At 37.1% G+C, this 14397-nt stretch overlaps 1 protein-coding gene across 7 annotated transcripts in view; it reads right to left on the reverse strand.

Annotated features, from left to right (window-relative positions):
• Positions 1-14397, reverse strand: part of CEP112 (centrosomal protein 112) — a 155513-nt gene that overhangs the window by 123454 nt on the left and 17662 nt on the right. For all 7 annotated transcript variants that reach the window (XM_015645755.1, XM_033518638.1, XM_033518640.1 and 4 more), the window contains exons 7-10: positions 14033-14074; positions 13817-13894; positions 2261-2347; positions 358-457 (exon numbers count right to left, since the gene is read on the reverse strand). In XM_015645755.1, the coding sequence (XP_015501241.1) occupies positions 358-457; positions 2261-2347; positions 13817-13894; positions 14033-14074 (307 nt within the window). The remainder of the gene's footprint in view (positions 1-357; positions 458-2260; positions 2348-13816; positions 13895-14032; positions 14075-14397) is intronic.

Below are 14397 nucleotides of genomic sequence, written 5' to 3' on the forward strand. Positions count from 1 at the left end.
AACCCGTTGTGGTTTGATTAAAATGTACTGAATGTATAAAGAAATGAACTTTGAGCCAGGGATTCAAAAAAAAAAATTGAAGTGGCCAAAATATTTCAGTGGCATCAAAGAAACTTTTTTTGGTGACGCTCATAAAACCTGTTTTCAGTGTAATAGATCACAGGCCTCTTGGAACACTGGGGTTGGAACAGCAGAGACAACTGGACAAAAATCTCAGAATCTAAAGGAAAAAATTAAATCAAGTGCTGAAAATGATGAAGGAAGGGATGTCTGCAGAAGAAACACACAAGCCCACAGCCACAAGAGAATGCAGTACAATAGCACCACACAGAAGACAACCATGAGGATAAAAATCACCTTTTTTCTCCAGTTTTCTTATTGTCTCCTCAGCTTCTTTTTGTTTCTCTGTGTAGGTGGACTTCAGCACATCTATTTCATCATTCTTTCTATCCAAAATCTGCAGAGAAAATTCAGACTATTTTACCATAAGTCCTAAACATTCCAAACTACAACCAGTGCACAAGATGCACCATGGTCTGCAAGAAGTGCTCATAAATGACTGAACCTAAATAATTTTTCCAGCTACAGCAACCAAGCCATAAACAAAGGACTGGTTTAGACAAATGTAGGAAAAAGCAGATTAAAAAAGGAGTTTCATGTTTCAAGGTGAGGTTTTTTTGCTCTCTTTTAAACCTGGGCAAACCCAGCATTGTTGTTGTGCTACTGCTGCAAATTGGAAAGATTTTCATACTTATGTTGCCTAATAGTATTTAAAAGTATCTCAAATTCTCAGCAGATTGAAGAAATATTTTAATAAGTTGGTGAGCTTCATTGCAGTCTTTTGTGCTTCACCAATTGAAATTACTCACATGGATCCCAAGGAACAATGGTCTGGAACAGAGCAAGTCTGTGAGGGTAACTACACCCACATTTCTGTACAGGCTGAGTACAGTTTATTTTGGAAATAAAAAAGCTTGAATATTTGCACACTTTGAGATAGTATTTTAATTTAAACTTCGTGTTTAAGATAAAGATTAAAGTCGGAGAAATTTTATAACAGTGCTCCAAATCTCTTATCAAACAGAAGCTTTCATCTTAAAACAATATTACTCCATCTGCAATAAATGTTTTTTGTCTTTAAAGATTAATATGACACTATTTAACCTTTTCTAAAATATCCAACGTTATTAAATGACTTCAAAAGACGGAATTTTAACATCAGTTAGGAAGGGATGACAACTCAAGGGATGAGAAAGCATTTAAACTATTTCTTATTCTCACAAAGCTGTTTCCTTTAGACTCCCAGCTTTGCTCACTGCTTCTGCTCCGAGGCCTTGAGAACAGATGAGCCAAATGTGCACCTGACCAAATATTAACATCCTCTCAGGGAGGCTTTGATGTGTCACAGAGCTGTGTCAACCAACTTCCTCCAAGGCTGTGACTCAGTCTTTAGGAAACAAAGAGAGGCTCTGAGTGATGCTGAGCTTACAGCGGATCAGCAGAGCCAGGATTGGGATTTCTGCTCCATCCCTGGGATCTGAGCCCTGCCAGGAGCACCTGGAACCTCACAGGGCTTCACCCCACCTTTAAACCTGGGATTAAAGTACCAGCATGGTCTGGGTGGGTATAATCCTGCCAGGAGTGGTGTTATGTGACTCAGGAAAGACAAATCCAGTGTAACCCAGGGAGCTGGTGCCGTGTTAGTGCTGCCAGAATTCAGAGTGCAGAAAATCTAAATATGCAGCAACATAAATAAAGGGGTGTTTGGCCTCTGCCTCTGCTCTGAGAGTGTCAAAACAGAGACAGGACAGCAAGCACTGCTGCTGGATGAGCCTGAACATATATGAGATATCCCTGGCTTTTCCTACTGTAATATTCTGCATTTTGTCCATGAAAAATTAATTTTGTTCACATTCTTCTCTAACACAAATGTTTTCTCTCGAACAGAAAAATCCTGGGTTTATGATTTCCGACAGAAGTTGTTATGCTGGTAAAATAGGTTGTCTTGTTCTAACAAACAAACTGCCTTGTATTTTCATCTCCTTTCTGCAAGTGTTTTCCCTTTCCAAAGTATATGTTACCATAAAATATTCTGCATTCCTCTCACTTTATGCCAACTGTTACCTACAATTTGACTTCCACTGAACATTAATTGCAATTGTGAAGAAGTTAAAGAACAACTGATAAATATTTATGATAATCATAGTCTCTATTATTGTTTAATACACTGCTTTTGGAAAACAATACAAACACTTCTTACCTTTTGAACATCAACATCATGCTTCTGTTGTAATTTCAGTTTCTCTTCGTGAAATTTACCTTCTGCTATTTTCATTTTCATTTCCAGCTTTAAAAGCAAACCAGAATAGATGCATAATTTAAATAAAGAATAAATTATACCAATGACCTTTTCAGTCAGTAAATAACTTTTTAGTTATTTATTTATGTCTTCCAGAAGGCAATGGGAAGTCACCAACAAAGAAATCTTATGAAAAAATCTATATTCAGTTTCTCAATATTTTCATAATTTGATACAATTGTTATAAAATATGTCATCCTACAACATTTCTTCAGAAAAATGGATTTGTAGGATGTTTTAGTTGGCAATAAACACAATTGCTACTGCCCAGAACAAGCTATTGTCCTTAATTTAAATAAACAATTAGGAATAAAACTTTCATATTTCTGTTAATATACCAAGTTTGGTAAACTCATTTTCATTTCTTCAGGCAGGTGTTACATTTACACAAAGAATATCCTTTAGCCCAGATGCAGGTTTGTTTTTGTTTGTTTTCTATTATTCATGGGGTTCACATTATAAACACATTTCCTTTTAAAGGTGACTTATGATGGGATTAAGGATGGGATCACAGAAATACATTTCCTGTTCTGCCTTGTTTGTTCAAAGCTGTACTTGAACCCCTCCAACACAAAAATACATTGCCAATTCTTACTTAAGAGTCTAAATTTCCATCTTTCAAGTATTTTTGAATCTCTTGCATGTTTTCAGTACTCTGTTAAAGGCTGTCTTCAGGACAGCTATGAGAGGAATTTCATGTTTCTCAGGATTTTCTGGAAACCAAAAGTGACACCTTGAGTTCAGACTCAGGCTGTTCCACTCCTGCATCTATTAACAGTCACTGTTCAGAAAGCAAAGGGGACTGAAAAGCTTTTTGAAGACAGACCCTGGTCCCCCTCACTTCAGAAAGGGAGGACCAAACCCCTCCAGGAGGTGACTCTAAGTGGTCTTTGGCCAACAGAAAACTTTGTGTTTGACTTTTGGGTGTTCTAAAAGGTGCTGAGGTGCTCCCACCCTGAGGCTGGGCACTGCACACCCATCACCACCCAGCCACTTCCAGCTCTCACATTTTTATTTTTCTCAGCTCAGAACCTGATTTGTAATATCCCAACTCACAAACCCCAAAGGAATTGACAGCGATATTCATTCTGCCTTTATTCTCCATGCCCTTGACTAATCAAATTTGCCAATCAAGCATGATTCTTTATCTCACACAGACCAACACTACACACAGTACAAATTATTCTTTTTTTCATATGACTCATTTGTCTTACAGGTTTGTTGGAAGCTGAAAACATCACAACGTTATCGTGACTTGAAAATGTGAGGTACAAAAATCCAACTCAAGGCAAAAACGCTGTGCAGGAAACACAGAAAACTCCTCAAGAAGTGAAAAGAGAAGGAAGAGCAGAAAATTGTTTCATTTTCTGAACTCATCAACTGATACCCAACAACCATTTATTACACCACAGATAAAGCAATCCATCTCCCAACTGTTTGCACACAGTCTTATGCAAATTAATGGAGGAGGAAAAAAAAAGGTTGACAATTAATCCAAAGAAAATAAATCATATTCTCAGCTGTCAGCCAACTCTTTTATCATCCCAAAATAAGCACCATGATAAAAATGCATCTTCTATTCATGAAATCTATGCATATGTATATATGAAAAGAAATATATGCATATATCACTGCAACAAAGTGACATTAGAGAAGAAAATCTTAGTACCAGGTGATGAATAAGTGTTGATTTAATAAAAAGAGCACAGTAATCCACTTCCACATAGACAGCTTGTGAACATGCCATAAATAAATATGAAGGTCTTGTAAAAACACAAATACCAGAAACTAAACATGAAAGAGACTCCAATCTACTCGAATTCCATTAAAAGCTTATGAATGACTGAGGTACAGCTACTGCCCTCACACAGCTACTAAATCCACACAAATTACATTTAAAACTCATTAATAATGTCAGAATGTCTTGGCTGACGGAAATGAATCCTCAGTGGTTTGTATCATCTGAGAGCTGGTCTAGGTTTTATTATTCTGTACACTGAAATAATAGAAAAATAAATCAAAATCAAGAATTTCACGTGGATTAAAGATGGACATCTACATTTTCAAGTGCTGGTGATTGTTCTCAGTTTTCCCCCAGGCTGACAACAGAACTCCCTGTACTTGAAGCTTGTTCCCACTTCTCATGAATCTTCCCCTTAGCACCACCCTTGCACTTGCACCAGTTCCTATCAATTTTAGCTCATTAATTCATTCCACTTCCACCAGAACAGCCACCTCTTAAAATGTCACAGTTTTGGGAATGCTTTCCAAAAAGAAGATTAATTGCAGCCAAACAACTGGCAAAAATGTGTCCAAGGTACAGAAATCAGCCCTTAATGATTGCAACTGCTGTAATAACGAAGTAGAAAACTCCTCTGAATATTAGAAATAAAATAATAAAAACAGGTGAAAAATCACAAAGACCTACTCCTCATCAGGTGAGGGCTGAAAAGGGGACACCTTGAAAAGTACTCAAGGTCCTCAACTTCTATAAACTTAATGAAGTTTCAGCACCCCAGGCACTTTTCTACCCCACCTGCTTCCTCCACAAATTTCCTAATTTTACCTATATGTATAAAGAAATGAGAGAAGTCTCATATTAAAGTGTCTGAAATTCTACAGTTGATGTGCCCATGAATTTTTCAGCTAGTGTTGAGAGAAAAGCTGTATTTGTACTGAGTAACTGGTAAAAAAAATAAATTAAAATCTGCAACAGCATTTGTAATTTTGTAATGGTTCATAGTTCCAATCCCACATGTAACTTCATCACAACAACTGGAAGCATTAATTTGAGCATTTGCTGTAAAAACAATGATATATTGGTTTAAAAATCCTACACTCAATTTCTTGAGCGGAAAACCACTGGAGAAGCCAGAAAACATGAGGACAACACCACAGCATCCTATGGCAAAGCCTGGAGGAATGGTTTCATTTCCAAATCTGCTTTTTGACCTACCCTCTCTCTGAGGCAGACTCCCAATCTCACCGCATACGTCAATAAAAAATTGAGTCATGTAAACACGTTTTATGCAGTGATCTCATGAAGGCTGGGGTGGAAGCAAAAGGACTCAGCTCTCCCCAGCTGGGAGTGAAACACCTCCCTTCCATTTGAAAGCTGAAGCACATCATTAAATACTAATTTCAATCAAGGAATATCTTTCAAATTAAAGCCACACCAAACTGAGGTGGAGCCTCTCTGCAGATCCCAAATGTCAAATTTCAGCTTGTCCCAATTTCCTGTGGAACAGCTCTAGGTAACTGCATGGGCTGCACTTCAGCTTGACTTTATTTATTAAATATGTATTAAGAAACAAAATAACCTACAGCAGTACCAAAGGCCTTCACAAGTTTTAGAGAAACCAGACAAAAGCGACTTTTCTAAGTCGTTCACTTGGTTAAACACAATGTACGGCGCTCGTGCTCGTTGGTTTTAACATCTTTTATCACCAGTTAAGAGGCAACAGAGAATATGAAATTTATGGCATGTTACCATTCAGACAAGGAAAAAAAAAAGTGTAGATATTTAGCTATAGTTGGGAAGTTTGCAACTATGTATGAAACGCAGCCATTGCTGTTGGCTGAACATCATTCCTTTGGATTTCTGTCATTGTTTATCCTCCTCACAAAGAGAATGAGGCAATTAAACCCTAAGGCCATGTAAACAATACTGATGTCAAACATCTGTGCTGTCCCTGTTATTTAAAGCCATGAAGGGTGGTAGCTGCTTTTATGTGCCTAGTCACACTTTCTTCCTCGTTTAAAAAAACAAAACACCACCAAAAGCAGCACATTGTTACCTGAAATTGGGGTTTTGGGGTATCACTGATTCCACAGCACAACCCACGTGCTAGGAATGGTTAAAAACTGGCAGGCTTAAACTGAGTCTAATTTGCAACTGTCATAAATTTCCAGTGTGGGGGAAAAAGTGATCTCTGCTTTTTTCGTGACTGAGGACAAACATTCACAGAAATTTATTGAAATATTGAAATACCTGATTTAAAAGCAAATCAATAGGTGGGTTAGCAAAATGAATCACTGAACTCCTGCCCACTTGTCTTCATTCCAGGGCTCACCCTCAGGCCAGGGGGGACATCTCAGAGCTTTAATTTCCATCAGATTGGGGCTTTTGGCTATTTGACAAAACAGAACTTGTTGCTTGCCAGGTTTAGTTTTTTGTTTTTTTTATTTTCCAGGCCTATGAATATATGGGGGAGGGAGGGAGGAAGAGAGGAAGGGGGAGAAGGATGTAAACAATAAATGAGAACTTCAAAGTAAGAACTAACAATGCAGAACAATGACTTGTATATCTTACAGTACACGACAAAAGTTATTTGTCTTGGTGTTGTGCAGCTGCTAAAAGGAATCACTGCACAGCACACAAAGCTTTGATATTTCCACAGAAGAAAAAGGTTGCTTAAAAAATATCAACAAACAACTCAAACTTTCTACTGAATTGTGCTTACTCAATTTTCACATGCGGGGTTAAAATAATAAATATTGATAATTTATACAGTGTTTTAAACCATACAGGAAGGCCAAGACAGAAGAGACTGGACTTGCAAAACAGTCAAGATTTATTATAAATACACGCTGACTTCAGACTAAGGTAATTTGGAACAGTGTATTTCACTTCATCATTAACAAGCTGTCTGATCTCATTGTGTAATTCCTGTATCACACTGTGCCCTCAAAAATTTTTAAGATTAGCTTTGAGGTACATTAATACTTTCCACATTTTACAGAAAAGACTCAAAGTATTTAAAAGAAAATCTCTGGTGCGAAAAACAGGAAAAAATATATTTCATAACAATGCATTTGAAGAGAAGTTTCTACAGTAAAATGTAAATTTTAATGATATTGGAATTAATCTTCCATTTTCAAATGGAATAGCTGAAAACTGAGTTCAGTTTACAGGATGTGGAAAAAACACTGTTCACTTCCCACTTCAGAAAATAAACAAATTTATAATTACATTTTGAAACAGTCCATCATTAAGCACTCCAATTACGGCACTGAATATCATCAATAATTTTATACAATCCAATGACTAAGGTGAAATAAATGTCTTGGACAGTCTGTGTTGCAAAGAGCTCAGGAAACCAGAGATGGACTGAAATAAAAACAGCATCAAACAAGTGGAACAGCCAGAAATTAGAATGTAAAAAGCCCCTTTATAAACATGGCATTTTGCCCAGATTCAAAGGTCCCTCCACAAAAGTCCATGTTTATGGTCTGGCCTGGATTATTTGACCTAACAAACATTTATAATTCCCGTCACATATCTACCCTTCTTTGTATCTTTGCTCTTTAAAAACATTACAATTGCTACTTCCAGTTGAAATATTTTTACATTTTACTCTTGAATGGGCAACTAGATATCCACTTAATTAAAAAATTATTATGACATTGCCCCATTCTTATAGCCACTAAAAATTAAAGGTTTTGTGCTAAATTAAATCTTACCAGCTTCCCCCATCAAAAAAAAATAATCTGACTTTTTAAATGACACTGAAATTAATACACATTTGCTTGATACAGAAAAATAATTGAATGGACAATTGTTCTTATTCATATGTAAATGCCATTAGGCTCTTTCAAGAGAGAACAATGTATTTTTCATGGATTTCCATGTTGGGGGTGCTGGGAAGAAGGAGAAATGCACCCAAGCTCTGTATCCCAACAACTGTAATAACTGGAAATGGTATTTGTGCTCTCAAGGATGTTTTCTCTGGCCATAATAAACATAACATGGATATTAGCACTACAACACATCGTGTTATTGAACAGCTTTATTTGCAGGGTCCCACTTCCACGTGGAACAAATGTTTGCCCCAGTGGGAGACACCAACATCAGCAAGCACCAAAAAAGTCCAGTATATGTCTAGAAATTCAGAAAGCTTAGCCACAGGAGTATTAAACACAATTTCATAAAAGACAGCTCAACAAGTTGGATCTGCAGTTGCCAGCACTGAGAACAGAACGCAGCTGAATCTGTGAGCATGCAGGAATCACACACATTTCAAAGGCATTGAGTGAAATATAAATATAACAGTGGTACCACTTGAGAATTTCATGGAATTCTGCACAGTGCCCAGTCCAGTGAATGAGTCTGAATACACTGAGTCACCGACTTTTTCTCCCCAGTGTTATTCCTCTCTTTTTTTTACGCTGTATTTTAGCAGCTACTGAACTTTTTATTCTCATTTCAAGATCTCCTAAACCAGCCTCTAAAACTGTACTCCCACCTCCTTTTCACCAGGGCAACATGCAGCAATAACAGTGTACAGCACCTACTTTCTCCAGTCAATATCTTTTTTCCCTTAAAAATCAGAATCTATACATGAAAAAAAAAAGGAATCAAACTTTCTTCCTCCCTTTTTTTTTTTTTAAAGCGAGAGTCACTTTGAGGTAGAGATTAATCATGAAGCAAAAGATTAATTCCCAGCTGCTTGGCAACCATCTGGACATTCTACTGGTTAAAACACTAGTTTGAATTGCTAACCTACCCCTTTGATCTTTCTCAATGTCTCCAGCCCATATGTGCAATAATTAAAGACATAGTTCACAAACTATTGCAAAAAAAAAAAAAAAAAAATAAATAAATAACTGTACATATACATCTAGATCTCCACAACCAGCCTGACTGGTATCAGGAATTATAAATCAGCAGCCAGTTTATGAAAACATGTCTCATCTTGACATCCACTGTGTGTCTCACACCAGTCTAGCAATAAAATAAGGTTTGGGGTTTATAACATTATATTCTGAGGAGTTATCAAAGCAAGGCAGGATGTGACTTCCTCACAAGGAGCACAACGGACAACTTGCACATGTTTTTGGGAGCAGGACATTAATCAGCCAGGAATTATGTTAGCAGCAGTCAAGATTGCTGTGATTTTAAATATGAACGAACAGATTCCTCCTCAGGACAATTACTCAGTGGTGAGAATCAGTTTACAACTGGATTCTCCATATAAATCACACCCTGCATTCAAAACAGACACGGGGGTCGTGGAGAAAAGGAGAAAATTCAAATTAACCAGAAAATAGTTGCTGTCACTGCCTGGAATATTTTCGAGGGGAAATAAAACAGTGTTTTCAGAAGCAAGTTGTCATAAGAAAAAAAGTTACAGAAAAGCAAAAATCACAAAGAAATTATGTCATATCTGCCTTTTCTTGTCCTCTCATATGGGCCACACTTGTGTGAACAGTAAGAACACACGTTCTTACATTTTAACAAGAATATTCACCAGAATTAAAAACCTTAACAATCTTTACCCTTGGAAATCAGCATGATATTTATGAGCAGAAGTATGGCTTGGACAGTCCCCAGTGAACAGGATGACAAAAGGGAACAGCAAAGGAAGAGAAGTGGAAGAATAGCGGGATAATAAGAAAAAAAAAATCCAACACACGAAGCTCCAGTTATTTTTAGACTCAGGTTTTGGGCCCATTCAAATGCTTTCAGAAAGTTCATCAAAACCACTCTCCTCCTGTTATTAAAAAGCACAAACAGCCCCAGCACATATCTGAGGAGGCTCCTTGAGCTGTATCCAGCTCTCCTGATTCCATCCACAGATGTTTATATATCCATCCACTGAGATTTAAACTCTAGAGACACACACAGACACGAGCACACACTTTTAACTCAATGTATTACACAAGAGAACAATACTGATGTGTTTTGTTACCATCCTTGGAATATATGAATAAAATGTTTCTTTTCAATGAGGAAAAATATAAAATCTGTGATGTAGCTAAAGGCACAGTAATGTTAATTTTACAGTGGTTTAATTACAAGAGTCCTTGTTTTAGGATATTGTCTTCATATCCAGCTTATTTATTGCTTGTATTTGGCATGAATTTCATATATTCAAACACTTTACTATGGAACAGGGCAATTAAGAGGAAGAAATCAAACCCAGCAGTACAATGCCCACTGATCACCATCTCCTAATTGCAGGGACTCTTATCTTCAAATATTCTTTCCCTTATCTTTTCCATGCTAACACCAGCCAGTTTTATTCACTCTTCCTCCTGAGTTTTACAACTTTCTTTCCTCCCTGCATTCTTTCCCCTACATTCTCTATATGGTCCCTCTTGGGGGAAATCCATATCACAGCCCTCATGCAATTTGCTCTGTTTCAAGTTATAATCTCCTGCCAGATAAGTGAGAAGCACAGTAAATCTGCTGCTTTCAACACCTTCCATCCACAGCCCTTTTAGCCAGACCACGACTTAACTATATCAGCACTGCAGATTTTATCTTCATGGAAATATATCACTAGGTCCCAACACTTCTGGTACAATAAAACCATATAAATGGCTTGATGATCTTTATAAACAAAATTTGTGTCAAGCAGTAAAAGGGAGTGCTCATTCCCAAAATAAAAGGAGAAAAACAGAAATAAAGATTGCAAAGATGAAGGTCCTAAATAGCTTTTTTAAAAAGGCTGCATCCTAAAGATAAGACTTCTTGAGTCACAGACCCATAAAACACTCTTCACTTTCCATGTTACTTCTGGTCCTTGATCCATGGAGAGGCATTTTCAGGGGAAAAAACCCAACAAATTAGGTCTTTTTCCCATTCTCTGTGTTCTCTGATATCTTACAGCAGCTATCTCACCTCTCCTTTTGCTCTGGTGTGCTCTCTCTTCCTCATTCCCCACCCCAAACTGCTGGAAGTTATCCCACAGGTGTTCTCCCAAAAACCCAGGCACTGCCTTCCCCAGAATTCCTCCTCCTCCCCCCAGCTGCACAACCATTTATTCTGGGCTGCTTTAGCACACACGAAGCTGGAAAAGCACCAGTGGCTCCAGTGGCCAAAGACTTTATCACTGGATTCCCAAAAATCAAAACAGAGGAGTGACAGGAGCACAGTGATAAAATCAACAAAAACATTGGGAACACTCAATGTTCTCAGTTAACCCAGAGAGATGAAGCTTCAAAATTTATTGCATAAAGCATTGAGCTTGCCAGTTTGTCTGAAGAATAAATAAATTAAGAGCTGGTACACAACTCAGTATAACTTTATTCTAGGTATAACCTTCAACTGAAAAGTGAAAAGTATTTCCAATACGCCTCTGATTTGTTTAGGTTTCCTTTGTTGAGATAAGATAAATAAATATCTTTGCTTACAAAATAATAAAATAGAAGGAAATTGACAAAAAAATGCTAATAATAAATAAGACTGACAAAATGAAAAATTAAGAAAGTGAACTTCTTTAAAGAAACACCAAAATGTCTTGATAAAGATCAGATAAACCAGTTGTTTGAGAAAGGTTAGAAGAAATCATTTTATAGCTGATTTTATTTTCTCATTCCAGAAGAATTCCAAACCTGTATCTTAGCAATGCTACTGAATCTGTTTTTCTGAAAAATCACACATCAGACTTTTCCTTTCCCCTTCCTCTGCCCCGTGGAGCTCTGGGTGACACAGGGTGGCCAGAGGTGAAGTTCAAAGGGACATTTTCCCTTTTTATCAAGACAGGCCAATCACCCCATCAGTCGTGCTTTGCTGTCCTGCTGAACATGGATTTATTCCTGTTGGGTTGCATCTCCCTTGTTTAAACCCATGATTTTTCAGTAATGACCATTTCCCAAAAGGTTTAATCCATGTCAGAAGTATCTGGGGAAGAGAGATGACTAGAAGCCGCTGCCTGATGACATCGGCGTTCTTGCAGGGCTGTGATGTGGTTATCACTGCTCATGGCCATGTGTTCAGCATTACAGAGCCTAAACAGGTGCAGGAATGCTTTATGAACAAAGGTCTAAAGGTTAAAAGCAAAAAACCCCACAGTTATCCTATTTTATGTTCTCCCCTTGTACTACAAAGAGGTTGAAACCAGTTGAAGGTTCCCCCAGACCTTTTTGTACAGCACCATTTCTCTGCTAATACATTCACGTTCTTTAAATGAGAAGGACTTTATTCCTAATTGAGCTTCACAAACAAAAAAAGATGAAAACACATTTAAGTTTTCTCGTTAATAGCACGCACATGGTGATTGTGAAACGCTGTCTGTAACCTTTCCAGTTCAAACCAGCACCATTAGCAAAAAGTCCTGGATTTTTTAATGTGTGGCTTAGAGGATTTTTTCCACTGAACTAACAAAGTATTAACTGGGTATTTTATGTATCTCCTTGGCATGCATTCCTGTTTATTTAATTTGAAAATATTGTTTAAATGACAACATTGTGCTTTCAATTTATTTATTTCTTGGGCTATTTTCACATCTTATGAAACCTTGCCTCTTCCTGAGGCACTGGTGGTTTGAACATTGTCAATACAAAAGAAGAATCAATAGCAAAGCAGAGAAAGTGAAAGGCACATGGATTCTGCAGCTGCTTGGCTGAGCATCGGGTGAGGCAGCCAGGTAGCACCAGAAAACATTTCATACACATTATTTTATTAACAGCTGAAGGATCTGCTAACCAGTTTTACCCTTCTCTGTATCTCTGCTAAAGATGTTTTTTGAATTGTCATGAAAGTATCCTCAGGACAGTCCCAACCCTCGTGTCCTTACAAGACACCAAGGAAATGGAAGAACATTTTCCTGTTTTCCCCCACAACTCAGACATATTTGGGGTACTTTGTGGGTTTAGATCCTTCTGGATAGGAGGGAACTACGTAAATATGTCTCAATTTTCCAAGAGCATATGGCTGAAATCAGAAATTTTAGATGAGACAAACAGAGCTGAGTGCTGAATTTGGTTTTTTTGTTGTTTTTTCTTTATGATTGGTTGGTTTGGTTTGGGGTTCTATTCATCGTTTTTCAAATGCCTTTTCCTAACCTTCAGATTTCTTTTCTGCCCATTAATTCACTGTCTTTCAAAAAAAGAAATGTGTTAAATAAAATGAGCAGTTTGTGACAAAATACCTCAGGCAGTCAACTCCCTCAAAGCATGAAAAAGGTGAAAATGACCACAAAATTTTACTTTTACACATATTAAAAGCAAAAATACATGGTGTGAGAAAATTAGATAGCAAAGCTTGGACAGCAATCTCAGGAATTCACAATGTTAGAAAGAAAGATATAAAGTAAAACCCTGTATGACCAAAAGAGGATTGGAGTTCATTGAGGCAAATACAGAAATAATATAGATCCTATCAGAAAAAAGTCAAAATCTAATTAAATCAAGTTCTAATTTCTAATTTTGAAAGGTATATGGAAAGTAAACAAGATCAAATCACTAAATCAAAGGTTTCACTGCCTCTATTAAAAGGTAAGTTGGAAAATTCCTATAATTCAAACTTCCCTCCACTAAAAATTCTTTCAAAGGATCAGTAAATGTGTTCAGAAAGTCTTTTTTTTACTCCCTAAATAACTGGGAAATCCATGAAGTATTTAATGACAAGCCCTGTCACTTCAGCAAATTTCTCTTCCATGCAATTTTCTCCTACAATAACTTCCTTGTTAATGCCCTTTTTCCAAGGAAAATGCCTTAGAAGAATCCTACCTCTTTCTCCTGCATTCGAAACAGCTCATGGTTTTGTCGAGAGGGGCTGCTCTGTCCAAGGTCAATTTTAGGTGTCATCTATTGAAGAAAAAGTTCAAAACAGCAAATGAGGTCAAAAACAGTAAATCCAAGCACAATCAATCCAAATCAGCAATTAAAAATAACATAAAGTGCTTGTTTGCCCTTCTGAAATATCAAGGGAATAGAAATACCTACCCAAGTCACCCGTTTTTCTCGCAGATATCTGGGGTTTTCTATCTGAAAAACAAGGCAGAGAAAAATCAGCAGGTCAGCAATGTCTGATTTAGTCCAAGATACCATAAGTGAACTATATTGAGCACAGGAACTGCATCACTCAAAGAACAACAGATGAGATGACAATGTACATTAAATGTTACAGAAATAGGAGATCTTTCTAAAAGATCACTTGGTTGGAAATCTACTCAGCAATTTTGATAATGTAAATGGACAAAAAATTGCACTTTTTTCCCTCCCAACTCTTGTGGTTGTAAAAATTCCATCAATGCATATTATAAAAATATTTGGCAGCTACATACATAGGCTTATGCAAAATATTTCCA

The sequence above is a fragment of the Parus major genome, chromosome 18 (assembly GCF_001522545.3).
Source record: "Parus major isolate Abel chromosome 18, Parus_major1.1, whole genome shotgun sequence".
NCBI classification, from domain to species: domain Eukaryota; kingdom Metazoa; phylum Chordata; class Aves; order Passeriformes; family Paridae; genus Parus; species Parus major.